Source organism: Medicago truncatula, chromosome 1, assembly GCF_003473485.1.
Source record: "Medicago truncatula cultivar Jemalong A17 chromosome 1, MtrunA17r5.0-ANR, whole genome shotgun sequence".
Taxonomy (NCBI): Eukaryota; Viridiplantae; Streptophyta; class Magnoliopsida; order Fabales; family Fabaceae; genus Medicago; species Medicago truncatula.
The window spans coordinates 52369723-52384564 of record NC_053042.1 but is presented as its reverse complement, the minus strand read 5'-3'; the positions used below and the strand labels follow the sequence as shown (position 1 = coordinate 52384564).

General features: G+C 32.0%; 1 protein-coding gene across 1 annotated transcript; it reads right to left on the bottom strand.

The window, feature by feature from the left end:
* Positions 1–1789: 1789 nt before the first annotated feature.
* LOC25485408 (precursor of CEP16) lies at positions 1790–2360 on the bottom strand. Its single transcript, XM_013614603.3, has one exon. The coding sequence runs from the start codon at positions 2247–2249 to the stop codon at positions 1872–1874; it is 378 nt and encodes a 125-aa protein (XP_013470057.1). The 5' UTR covers positions 2250–2360; the 3' UTR covers positions 1790–1871.
* Between the last annotated feature and the right edge of the window lie 12482 nt (positions 2361–14842).

Below are 14842 nucleotides of genomic sequence, written 5' to 3'. Positions count from 1 at the left end.
CTTGCGGGGGCTCCGTTTAAAGCCCAGAGCAAGCTCTGTACATAATCCAAATTATTATAAGCAAAAATGAAATTAATCTATAGACACGCAATTAAGCTAAAATGCAGTGCATTTGAGATACTGATTTAGAATTATTTTGGTTTTAAAATTTTGAAACCAAGGGTTGTGAGTGAGGACGCAAGACAGTGACAAATCCACGACAGTTAGTTTCAATTTTTTTATAGAAGTTAAATTCATTTGCAGTTCATGGAAGTAACCCCATAACATTGACTTCATAACAAAAAGCAACCAGTCTAGTCTAAGTGTACTTTGTTCAACGGACTTTTGTGACAGATCACTGCCTTTAGTGGTGTGCTAATAGTAAGTTCTAACTGGGAAAGTGGAAATCAATCCAAATTAGTATATTCCTTTACTACTACGTACTCTTGTGCATAAGTCAAATCATTTCTAAATTGGTGTTTGTTTGTGTTTGTCAAAAGGAATTAATGAATATCAAAGAAAATTTGAGATGTGGAAGGTAATATTATTGAATAGCAAATCATACATTTAAAGAGCAATAATATTGTGTAAGAATGGAATCTCTTAATCATATGATATAGGCTTCACAAGAATTTAGGGGAGAGAAGAAATGATTAATGCTTCTATAATTTGCCGAAAGAGAAATTACATGGTTGTGTAAGGCAATTGATCCTTATAGAATCCTAACAAATTCTGCAATATTCCCTCTAATAATAGAAATTCATGACTAACTAGTAAAACTAAAAATAGTTTGGAACTAGTGAGTCACCATTACTTCAGTAGTACATATACATAATCCTCTCATCTTTTAGGCTTTAAAATGGTTTTTTTGGGCTTTGCTTGTGTGGATCGTTTCAGTCACTTTAGGCTGAATCAACATCATTTTTTCAGATTTTAAAATTTAAATATGTAAATTGAAAAATACATTTTTCATGACTTTTTACACATTTGAATTTCAGAATCTGAATGCATCCAATACATGGTTTGAAATTTTTTAATGGCAAAATGTAATTTCAAGATTTTTAGCACATCTGATTTTCAAGACATCTAAATTTGAAAATCAGATGTGCAAAATGAAATTTTCACACGTTCGGATCATAAAATTCTGATGTGTTATATATCCAAATGTAAAAGTCCAGAAAATTGCATCTTACACATCAACATTTTAAAATTCGGCCATGTAAAGAATATCCTAAAAATCAATTAGCCACTGTTAAATATTTTTTGTTTGTAAATGTAACAGATGAGGCACCACTAAAATTTGCAATGACCGTCTGCCTTAAATGATTCTATCGTGTAGGGGTCCTATCCTAAAATAGATTGTCCTTAAAAAAATTAGATTGATTTACCATTTTGCGGTTGTTTACCGTCCCATTGTAATGAATTGGCAAAAAAAATAAAAAATAAAAAATACAATTGTATTGTCAACATTCATTCATTATTTATTTTTGGCTCTAATCAACATTCATTCTTTACAACATCACATGTTTGCAGCCATTTTAGAATTTTCCAAATTCGTTGTGGAACTTGCTCTCCTATAACATAACTCCTACATGTTGTATTTTTGGGTGCAAAACATACTAGTTTTTTTTATCCATATAGAATTTCATATAACTATTAAGAGAAAAAGTTCATATAGTAAATAAATGCAATAAAATATAGATTCCGATTGATGTTAACAGTACTGATTCTTCTCAGTAAAAGAGGTGAAAATGTAAAATTATGTCAAACATATATGTTTATTATATAAACAATGAGTAATAGTAGTAGCAGCAGCAACAACTAATTTCATATGGTAACAATATATATATATCATTAGTGTAATGCAAATAAAAGTAAAAAGAATGAGAACTTTATGAGTGGTTGTTGCTGATTATATACTTGTGCCCTTCACCTGGACTAGGTCCAGAATGCTTAATCACTCCAATAACTTGAACTGTGTTGAATTTTTGGCCTTCAATATTTTGAATCTTAATGTGCCCAACACCACCAGAACTTGGACTTGGACCAGAATCCTTCATCCCTCCAATAATTTGAAGCTTTTTAAGCCTGTGTCCAATTCCAGGGGATGGACCAGCTCCTTTCAATGTCCTGAAGACTCCATTTACCTCTCCAATTACAGCTTCTTTGCCTTGTAAAGGACTAAGCAATGGCCTTGCTTCTGATACAAGCAAGGAAACAAGAAGAATAAGAGCGATGAATGTGACCGAGGAATTCATTCTTGTATCCATATTTTGAATGAAAATCAAGGCTTAGTTAATTAGTGATCTCTCATAGAAACGTATCTTGGTTTTTATTTGTATTTGTATTTGAATTGATAAAGTGGCATCATAGAGGTTCTATTTATAGGTAAATTCTAAAGCCATGCGACCTTTGCTAAGGAAACACACAAGGCATGCAAGGTCTTTGTTTTGAAAATTGATACTTGTGAAAGTGATGGAACTAAAAAAGTAAACAGATCTTAAAATGACATATTTGAGCAGAATTCAGATTAATTTTTAGTATCTCACGCAGCCTAAAACTGAGATTGAAATGCTTACCAGAAATTTCCAATAAAAAAACTCAGTTACTATTTACATACATCACTGACCTTGGAAGAATCAAGCTTAGTAAACTTTTTTGAAATAAAAAAAGTCGTGTGATGGCTGTGAACCTAACAATTCAAATACCTAGTTCAGGGAACGCATGGGTTAGTGATAAAAAAATGGTCAATTGAATTGAGATTGGATGTTAAGGTTTATGGATTCCTTAAAGAACTTAAATTCTTCAATAATAGGTATATGTATCATTTATTTCTAGTTTCTACACACGTGTATTCAAGACTTCAATATAGACTACTATAGGATAGGACTATAGTCTATATTAAATTTTAAACAGATGACTACGATCAACATGGTACATAATCCAAATTGTTACAAGAAAAAAAAAATGCAATTAATCTTTTTTTGTTTGAATTATTTTTCAGGTGAGTTGGGCTCTAGGGTTCACAAGAGTCGGAACATAACTCAAGACTCAACAAACGCTAACAAATATTTACAGATCACTCACAAAAAAGTTATCACACAAGAACTAAAGTTGAACTCATACCCTTACAAAATATAAGTAAACTCTTAAATAATTGAGTCGACCTTCATTTCAGATGCAATTGATCTTTATACACACAATTAAAGTAAAATGCAAGCCAAGGAGTGAAGAGACGCAAGATGGTGACAATCGAAGGTATCCGCGAGAGAGGAAAAGAGTGGCTTGAAAATAGTTAAATTCATTTAGTTCATGCAAGTAACCCCATTGACTTCATAGCAAAAAGCCATCAATATTCAGTATAGGTGTGCTGCATGCAATGGATTTGCGACAAATCACTGCCTTTAGTGGTGTCCTAATAGTAATTTCTAACAGGGAAAAGTCTAAATCAATCGAAATTAACATATTCTTATACAAAAATGATAAAGTGACACAAAAAATTAAACACAAAATCAACACCGTATAACTATACTTATTTTTGCACTCTTTTTTATTTTTTTTCCTTTCCCTCTTCCTTTCTCCACTTCTGCAACTCAGTGTTCAATTCTCTCTTCCCTCCCTCTTCTCCGTTACTCTTCTCTCCTCTACAACTCTATCTCACCATAAATCTCTCTCCGGCGACCACTCACGGAACCACACCGTAAGATTAGAGTCAGACCCGAGACAAAGAAGATCGTCGTCGGATAAGGGAGAAGTGAGGAGATCGTCGGCGGCGCGACGTCTCCAGAATTGGACGGATCAAAGGGACGGCGAGGTTCGTTATTGATGAGGATGATGGTGGTGAACAGATCTCCGGCGGCGGAGTGAGAAGAGGAGGTCGTCAACGCCGCGAGTTCTAGATCCGAACAAATGGAAGGGACAACGCGGTGGTGGTGATCACTAATGAGGACGGCGGTGGTGAGAGAGGGCGGTCGTGGTGATGAAGCAAAAGATGGTGGAAGAATATAGAGGGAAGGACGCAGAGAAGAGAGGAAGAAGATGGAGTGTGTTGTTTTTACAAAAATGCCCCTGCTTTTATATCTGAAATGTCTAAACTGCCCATAGTGTCTGTATTGTGTCCAAATTTATGTGTTCAGTTATCATTGCTGTTCTTATATTGAGGGAACTCATAATTCAAGATGTCTAATTGGTGTTTGTTTGACCTTAAAAAAAAGTACAATTTTATAATTTTTAAGGAATTTAATCATTCTATTGCTGTTCTATTTAAATTTGATAATGTGTTCCATTATGTGCCACCAAGAAATATTACTATTGACTATTTTTTTGTCAAATAACTCCAACATCTACATATCGTTGTCCTTACGGTTACCAATGAGCTGTTTTTATAGGACTCTATTGATTCATTATTCGAATTAAAGTCGAAGGAGTTGTAAAATCAAATATATTTTTCTTAATCTCATTGTCAATGAAATCTTTAGTATAGATTTAGACGGTGGAGCAATTTCGTAATGAAGATTAATTGATACAAATCAACTCCTCAAAAGATGTGGCGACTTCATGTTGTTGACGTGCATGTACACCTTCTATAAGAGTCAAATATTTTGGGTTCGGTACCAAATTATGCTACAACTGAGAAGAGCCACGCAATATAAAACGGAAAGTTAAGTGCATTTAAGAAAACAGTATGAAATAGAGACATTCGAATTTTAAGAAAAGGAACTGTGGTGGCAATGGTCTTTTTAGTTAATCCCGGTCATGTCATAGTTGGCCACTTTCATAAGCAAGAAAGGCATAGAAAGGTTTACAAAAGAGTTACTTTCACTAACTATCAATTCAAAAAGAAACTTTACTACCTTATACTATTGCAAAATAGCATTGTTAGGCAATTTGCAACATTCACTATCCCAATCATAAACTTTTTAATACTTTATGAAAAATCTTACTCTCTCTATATTCACAGTTCATTAATTTCAATTCCTCCATAATTTATGACAACAACCAACTTCCTTTTGATATGGGTGTCCCACTTTCTAAATTCACTCATGTGCATTGTGATAACAAGAGTGCTATCAAATTTCTCATAATTTGATCTTTCATGAATATATCAAGCACATTAAGATTGATTGTCACATCACACATTATCACCTTAATTTCCTTCTTGCAAATTGTTGATTTATTCATAAAAACGCGTTTAAGTAAACGTTTTCTTTTCTTGATTGACAAGTTGTCAATGCTCCGTATTAATGCATTGTGAGTTTGTGGGGTGTGAGATAATATATTACTTCCCATGACCTTGTTTAGGCAAAGGAAATTTTTGTTAGTGGATTTTATAATACTGAACAAAGGAGAATTTTTTACATGTTGCAAAAAAAAGATATAATTGTGGGGTTATGAAGTCAAATCCTCACACATCTAACACACTGATAGATTAAAAGCCCAGACATCACTCACTGTTTGGTCGTTGGTGCTTGGTACCTGGCCATAGAGTGTGGGTCATGAAAATAATATCCTAACTTTTGTAACGAATTCACAAAAAATAAAGAAAAACAAACACTGCATTGTCAACATTCATTCTTTTTCGGCCACTTTGGAATTTTCCAAATTCATTGTGAGCTTATTCTCCTAACTCCGAGACATTACTTTTTATTTAAATTTGAGAGGGAAAATCGGCTTATTTGTAATTTGCTAGTTATATTTTTATTTTTTGCCACACATATTAGTAGTCTAGTAGCAATGTATAGATCAAATCAGCTAATTATCTCTGTTATAGCATTAGCAAGAAAGAAGATAATCTACAAGGGTAACAAATTTAACTGTATTAATTAATTTCATATGGATTAATCATAATTATCTGTCATAATACAGGTATTTATGAGTGTTGTGTGGAATAAAAGAAAAAAGAATTGGAACTTTATGAATGATTATTGTTGGTTATGTACTTGTGCCCTTCACCTGGACTAGGTCCAGAATGCTTAATCACTCCAATAACTTGAACTGTGTTGAATTTTTGGCCTTCAATATTTTGAATCTTAATGTTCCCAACACCACCAGAACTTGGACCAGAATCCTTCATCCCTTCAAGATTTTGAAGCTTTTTAAGCCTGTGTCCAATCCCAGGAGATGGACCAGCTCCTTTCAATGTCCTGAAAACTCCATTCATCACCTCTCCAATTTCACCTTCTTTGCTTTGTAATGGACTAAGCAATGGCCTTGCTTCTGATACAAGCAAGGAAACAAGAAGAATAAGAGTGAAGAATGTGACAGAGGATTTGAGTCTTATATCCATTTTGAATGAAAATCAAGGCTAAATAATTATTTAATGATCAGACTCAAAAGGATGTTTTTAATTTTGAATTGTATTGCTGAAATGGCATCATGGAGGTCCTATTTATAGATAATATTAAGGTGCTCCTAGATGTAATCAACACACACGTTTTCTAAAAAAACACACAAGGCAGGTTCTTTGATTTGAAAAATGATACTTATGAAAGTGATGATACTAATAAAGTAAAGAGATCTGGACTACTTAAAATGACATATTTGAGCAGAATTCAGATTAATTTATGATGTTTCACGCAGCCTGAAGCTGAGGTTGAATTTCCTACCAAAAATTTCCAATATTAAGAACTCAATTACCATTTACATACTCTTTGACCATGGAAGAATCAAGTTTAGGAATTTTTTTCAACGAAATAAAAGTCATGATATAGCTTTGAATCTAACAATTAAAATGCTTAATTCAGGGTCCTTAGCTAGTGATTAAAAACTGGCCAATTAAAATAAATTTTGGATGTCAGTGTTTATTGATTCCTTAAATAAGTTTTTTTTTTTTTTAATGTGTATTTGTATGATTTATCTATTATTTTTAGCTTATACAATACAAACGTTTTTTGTCTTGACAAAAAATAAAAAGTTTTTTTTTGTGTGCGAACTCTCTAGTGGGAAAATGACTCTGGTAGTTTGGTCGGGAGGTAAATAAAGACCTCTAAAAATTGTTCCACGAAGGAATTGAAATTCAGGCTGTGATGTTCATTCAAGAGTTCAATGTATACCGTAGGATTAGGTATAGTCTATATTTAATTTTTAACATGACCAAAATATTGGTGCATATTCCAAACTATTATATGAAAAAAAAATGCAAATAATCTTTGTACTTTTTTTTACACGATTAACCTTTATATATAGACAGGTAATTAAACTAGCTAGTTAGTAAAATGCATATCCACTCGAGTTACTAATGTCATAGAATGATGGAAACACTTTTTTTTTTTTTGAGTAAAATTCTATGATTTCCGTCACATTATGTGAGACTTATTTCTGAAATGTAAAATTTATTGATTTAATCTAATAAGAGTGGAGTGTTGAAAAAAGAATAATATTCTTTGTTTAAAAATTTGGAAGCCTAGGTTATGAGGACGACAGTGACAATCCACGCACGAGAGGAAAAGAGTGGTTAGAAAACACTTTAATTAATTTAAGCTTAAATATGTATTTGATCATTGTAATTAGAGGTCGTTTAAAAATTGATCATTGTATTCGTTAATTCTTGCAAATTAGCCTTACAAACATTAATCATTTAAAATTTTGTCTCTTGACCCACTTAATCACTGTAATTTGATGATATGGCAGTGTGACTTAACAATTTTGGACATGAACAGACGAAAATACCCCTGAGTTTATGACATTTCTCCCTCTTCTCATCTTCTTCATGTCTTCTTCAACAACAACTACACCAACAGATCTGGAATTACAAATAGCATCTCCTTTATACTAGGTAAGTGAACCTTTGGATCCTCCTTTAGAACATAAACAGTGAAGCATGTTACCACTTAACCCATCTTTATTAATCTCTATACAAGTACATACCCATTTGATTAATTCCCAAATAAAATGTAAATATTGCAACTTTTTCCTCTCCCTATCGTTGTTGAATCTGGGTTCGAGTTATTTTGGGTACCCTATATGCCATTTTCTCTTCATTTATTTGAAGATAAACGTTCAAGCTCGTGTTCCAGTTTTACTTGAGACCAAAATTTATTTAAGGAACAGAGCAAAGAAACTTCTTCCTTCCACACCAAAATTTCTTTCAAACAAACACAACCACACATCACCATGTACATATCAACATGACCTCAGGTTCATAACAAAACATCATTTGTTTCCAACCACTCTAAACCAATTAATACGAGCGTGAAGAAGGCGTTGAAGTTGATTGAAACAACGTCATCAACGAGTGAAGGAAGAAAAGAGATGTGTGAAGACGCGACGACTCTTCGCCATGGCATCAAACACGTGTTTTTTGGAATGAAATCGACGACGGTGACGGCGACCTCACAACGTGTTTTTCCAGATCCATAAGGAGGGAAGGGATGGGAATCACGAAACTCTGTTAAATCACGAAACTCGCCGAAAATTGAAATGGAAGGGAAAAAAACGAATAGGGAAGGGATGGGAATGGAAATTGGAATGAAGAAAAGAAAAAACGAATGAAATGAAAAAGAAGGGAGAAAGAGAATTGGTGTTAAATAAACCCAGAATTTTGGTATTGTTGAGTCACTACCGCAAGAGGTTTGGAACCCAGAATTTTGGTATTGTATCAAAGGGTATTTTTGTCATTTCAAGCCATATCAGTGACGTGGCAGTGATTAAGTGGGGAGAGTGACAAAATTTTAAATGATCAATGATTGCAAGGTTAGTTTGCAAGAATTAACGAATACAGCGACCAATTTTTAAACGACCCCTAATTGCAATGATATTTAAGCCATTAATTTATATATAGTTGATGCAAGTAACCCCATTGACTACATACAAATCTAAGTGTGGTAAATGCAATGGATTCGTGATAGTTCTGTCTTTAGTGGTGTGCTTATAGTAATTTCTAACTGGGAAAGTGGAAGTCAATTCAAATTTACTACTACTTTGATGAGGGAACTTGTCCATCGCTACATGTTAGAAGTCCATTCTTAACACTAGTACATAAGGATTAATTGGTTCCAGTCCAGAGTAAAATGCCTCCATATATATATGATAATGTGTTCCGTTATATTTAAGTGCCACAAAGAAGAACTATTAATATTAACTGATTAGAGATCCTTAAAGTCAAAGAAATTGTAAAATTAAATATGTTTTTCTTACTATCATTGTCAATCGAATCTTTTGTATAGATTTAGACGGTGGAGCAAATTTTGGAAATAAGAAAATAGATTCATTTGAATTTTAAGAAAATAAACTGTGGCAATCGTCTTTACTCTCATTGCCCATTTTCATGTGTATACTTTCTTTCATTAACCGTCATTTCAAAAACAAATTTTACTACCTTATGTATAAATAGAGTAAGGATCAAGAATATGCAGGACCGATCTAACGGTAAAAAAGTTGTTTTTCATTAAATTTTATAAACAAAAATGTTGCATATGCGAACAAAAAGGTCCCATATATCAAAACTTGATTTAGGTTTCACTTGATTGGCCTTTAGAATATGAATGATTTGTAATTGTAGTATATGGTACGGCAATTTGCAACATTCACTATCCCAATCATAAACTTTTCAATACTTTATGAAAAATCTTACGCTCTTTATAAAACACAATTCAATAATTTTAAAACTGACAGCACATCTATTGTATGTGCTACGTCTGTTTTTTCAACTTTTCCATAATGCAGTTATAAGTTTTTTGGTCTTAAAAAGAAGGGTGCTGCTGCCCCACTAGCTCATTTATTTTGTTTCATAATTATTTTTTTTATTAATTAAATTTTTTCTACCCAAATCTAATAAGTTTTTGAATCCGTCCCGTAAAGTGTGGGTCATAAGAATGAGAATAATGCCCAAATATTTTTTAAGGGATGACTGCCCTAATCTATTCTAATCTAATAACCAACTCTTGTATTAATAAGCTATTGACGGCACTCATTCTTTGCATCACGTGTTTGCCGTCATTTTAGAATTTTCTAAATTTATTGTGAAGTTTTTTTTTTTTAAGTAATCTGGTCATGCGAATTCAATTTTTTAAAGTAAGTAAATGAGAAATTGTTGCTCGAATTTTAATCCTTACATATATAATACAAAACATCTTTATCAACTGAATTAATCTAAGTTGACAAATTTATTGTGGAGCTTGTTCTCCTGAACATGGAACATGGTACATTTTTATTTAAATTTGTTTCACAAAAGAAAAACAACACACACACATATATAGTAGTGATATTTGAACAACTCTTTTGGGACAACCTTGTTGTTCTCTCTTTTCATTGATCAAAAAACAATAGAGAGAAAAAGGAAGAGAGAGAATATGAAGATAATGTGAGTATGAGAGAGAAAATTATACAAAAGTTGTACAAATATCATTTCTCACATATATATATATGGTTAAATATGTTTTTGGTCCCTATAAATATGTCAACTTTTCGTTTTAGTCCCTCTAAAATTTTCCTTCAACTTTTAGTCCCTATAAAATTTTCAATCACTACTTTTGGTCCCTATTTTTAATTTAATTTTTGTATTTTTTAATAAAATTGTGCAGAAATGTGTCAAATATTCTAAAAACAATTCCTAAAAAAAATTAGATTTTTTGAACAAAACACAAATTAAATATGAATTTTTAACCATAAACAATATAAAAATTCATATTAAATCCATGTTTTGTTAAAAAATTCTGAATTTTTTTGGAGTGATTCTTATAATATTTTGAATTTTTCTGGAAAATTTTATTAAATAATATGAATTCTACATATGAGTTTACTTTAAAAGAGGGACCAAAAGTGAAGATTGAAAACTTTATAGGGACTAAAAGTTGAAGGAAAATTTTAGAGGGACTAAAACGAAAAGTTGACATATTTATAGGGACCAAAAACATATTTAACCCATATATATATATATATATATATATATATATATATATATTCAAAACAACGTGTTCAGAGATTTAAAATAAATTTTACATCAAATTTTTCTAAATTTAAAAAAAGAACACAAGACTTATGAAAATATGGGTTTAAATATGATTTTAGTCCTTTTAATTGTAGCGTTTTTTATTTTTAGTCTTTGTAATTTTTTTAGTTTAGATTCTGTTACTGCAATTCATTTTTTTTTGTTGTTGCTTTTAGTCCCTAAGTTAGCTTATTGGGTCACATAGCGTTATTTTATTGGACTACATATAATATCACAGATCAAAAATAATAATCTTTGAATTTACAAAGATTGAATTCAAATAAAAAAATTCCTAGGACTAAAACCAATAAATGTTATGGTTGTATAGGCTAAAATTATATTTAATCCAATAAAATAAATCAAATTATATTTCAAGTCCTAAATTGACCAACTAAACTAAGGAAACATCTAAACCCCTAATTTAGGTTGCTTGCACATTGGATGAACCTTGTATATAATATAATATAAGTAGAAGGGTTAGATTTTTTTTAATTGAGAGAGAAGGGTTAGATTTTGTTTGCGCATTTTTGTAGCATAATTTATAAAAAGACAAAAAGCAGCATATTCATATTGTGCTAGTTACATTTTAATTATTATCATACGATTTATTTTTATCCAGACTTTGTTGTTAAAAACCTGGCAAAAAAAAAATATTCTTTATTAAAATATTGATGATAGCAGCCATACAAAAACTTTGGGTAGCACTAGTGGTGTGGAATAATGACTTTGTAAAGCCTTTTTTTTCTTTCTAAAGAGTTTAGCGACAAAATTAACACATAAGTGTTGAGAAGTTGTATTCCTGAATTTGAACCCATGTTCCCGCTTGTCAAAATCCTTGCAACTACCATATAAGTTGTATTAACGAGACTAAAACAATTTTCTTCCATTTGCTTATTTGGGACTGGATTCTTCTCGGTACAAGAGGTGAAAGTTGAAACTGAAAATGTATGTCGAACAAATATGTTAACAATGTGTATCCACGAAGTATTTTTCCCATGATCATCTCAGTAACTTTGCTATATAGTACCAACAAAAAAGTAACAAATTAACTGTATAGTGTATATATCAAATCAAACCATATTACAATGTGCATACTTGCCACTATGATCTTCAATTAGTAACAGGTTTAGTAATTAGTGATATTTTTATACCACCGATCAGTAGCAGTAGCTAACAAATACTGTAATAATTAATTTTAAATATGGACTAATAATAATACTAATTATTTTTCATGAGTCATAACAATAATACTCAAGTATTATTTATGAGTGTTATGCAAATAAAAGCAATTAGATTGGGAACTAATTTATGAGTTATTGTTGTTGGTTATATACTTGTGCCCTTCACCAGGACTAGGACCAGAATGCTTAATCACACCAAGACCTTGAACTGTGTTAAGCTTGTGGTCTTCAAAATTGTGAAGCTTTTGAAGGTTTTTGAGCTTGTGTCCAACACCAGGGGATGGACCAGCATCTTTTAATGTCCTGAAAACTCCATTTACCTCTCCAATTACACCTTCTCTGCCTTGTAGTGGACTAAGAAATGGCCTAGCTTCTGATACATTAGGAAGTAAAGAGACAAACAAAGAAACAAGAAGAATAAAAGTGAGGAATGTGACAAAGGACTTTAATCTTGTATCCATTTTGAATAAAGATCAATACTTATTTTGTGATCACACTTAGAAGGGTATCTTAGTTTTGATTTGTATTGATGAAGTGGCATTATAGATGTTCCATTTATAGGTAAATTCTAAAACCATGTGACACTATAAAAAAAATAGTGAGGTTCCGCCAGATCGATGTAACTTAACTCATACATTTGCTAAGGAAACACACAAGGCAGGTTCTTTTGATTTGAAAAATTGATACTTGTGAAAGTGATGTTACTTAAAATGACATATTTGAGCAGAATTCAGACTAATTTGTAATATGTCACGCAGCCTTAAACTTCTAATATTAAAAAATCAATTACTGTCTACATACATCAAAAGACAAGGTTGTGAGGACGCAAGAAAGTGACAAATCCAAGGTATCCACAAGAGACAAAAGGAGTGCGTAGATTATAGTTAAATTCATTTAGTTCATGCAACGCAAGTAACCCTATTGACTGACTATATAGCAAAATGTCATCAGTATTCAAGATAGATGTGCTGCATGCAATGAATTTGTGACAAATCACTGCCTTTAGTGGTGTGCTAATAGTAATTTCTAACTGGGAAAGTTGAAATCAGTATATTCCTTTATTAGTTAGTTCCACTTCCCGGTAATTAGAAGGGAACACTCCTACATGCATGAAGTCAAATCATTTCAATATTCTTGGATTTCAATAAAATTTCATAAGCAAGGTTTACAGAACAAGTACTTTCACTAACTTAACACCATATACTATTGCAGAATAGTATATGGTAGGCAATTTGCAACATTCACTATCCCAATCATATACTTTTTAATACTTTATGCTTGCTATGATCTATGTCTTAATTTTTCAATTCTCCCTGCGGCACTTTTTAGGCCATGTACATGATTTTAAATTATAAACCAAATTACGTAATCTATTTTGCGATTCTAGTAGTATCCGCAAGTTTTTTAATCGCAAATGTTAACAGTTAATTTGTTAGATTAATATCTACTCATTCGCCTAAGTTTGAAGTCATGACCTCCATCTCAGTTTCACTTAACTTAAATATTGAGCTACACAACTAGGAAGATCCACCTTCATTCGAGAAAAGATGACGTTTTAGATTCATTTAATAATTGGATACCTCTACATAATTGTTGGCTATATACTCCCATAGTTGCGGGGTTGCATTTACCATGGGAAAGTTTTTTTGGACCATTAGATTAAGTAAGGAACATAATATTATAATAGTCTCTCAACACTATATTTTCTCACACCATCTTCCACCACCATCCTACTCTTCTTCTATCTTTCTTCAACCATGTGCAACTAACTCAATCTTGTCGGAATCTCGTCAGAGCCTCGTTTTCTAATTCATCATTATATCATTTCATTATAACTTTTAATTAATTTCCCCCTTTCTCTCTCAAATCTTAAACCCACAGAATCAATTTCCTGTCTCCACTTCCAGTAATGATATCTCTCTTTTTTTGCTAAGTTTGGGGGAATAATAATAAGAAATTTTAATTTAGTCATGATTCTGTTGTTAAATATGTCTTACGGGACAACCTTTGATTTTTGTTTTTTTTCCCGTTGATTGTTAGTTTAGTTTGAGATTGTAAGTTGTAATTGTTGTTTTTTGGCCTTGGAATTTTCTACTTGGGTTGTAGCAAGATCAAATAAACAACTTTAGATCTCATAAAAAAATGAAACAAAATGTTACGGTCAACTTTAGAGCTCTCTTGAGGAGTTTTATTCAACAAAATGTTAAGGATGCAACAAGAACGACACGGTTGTGAGATTTAGGAGGGCGGCATTGGTGGTGAAGTTGATGTTGTTGTAGGGTGAGTGGGAACATGGAGGAGAGACAAGGGTGGTGTAATATTGTAAAAATAATATAGTATATATGTAGAGAATATGATAAGAATATAGTCTTCATTTGATATAATGGTTCAAAAAAACTTTTCCATGGTAGGAAAGGTCACCTTTCCTATGATAAATGCCACCTAGTTGCGGATGCAAATTAATACTATGACCTCATTCCATGAGAACTAAAAAAAAAACATAGTACTAAAATTGAAAAGTAAAGAGAAAGAACATGCAAAAAGTCCCTTGTTACGTACATTAATTAATTCATGTATGTATGTTCAATTTGCTAATTGACCAAACTGGTGGCTTGTCGTATGAAGAAAGGAAAAATGACTTAGGATGAGCTCATGCATGCATGTTACTGGAAAATGTATACAGTATTAATATGGTTGAGAGTGCATTAATGTCCCTCCTGAGCAATTGCTAAGATGAATGTGGGCCGGTGCATAC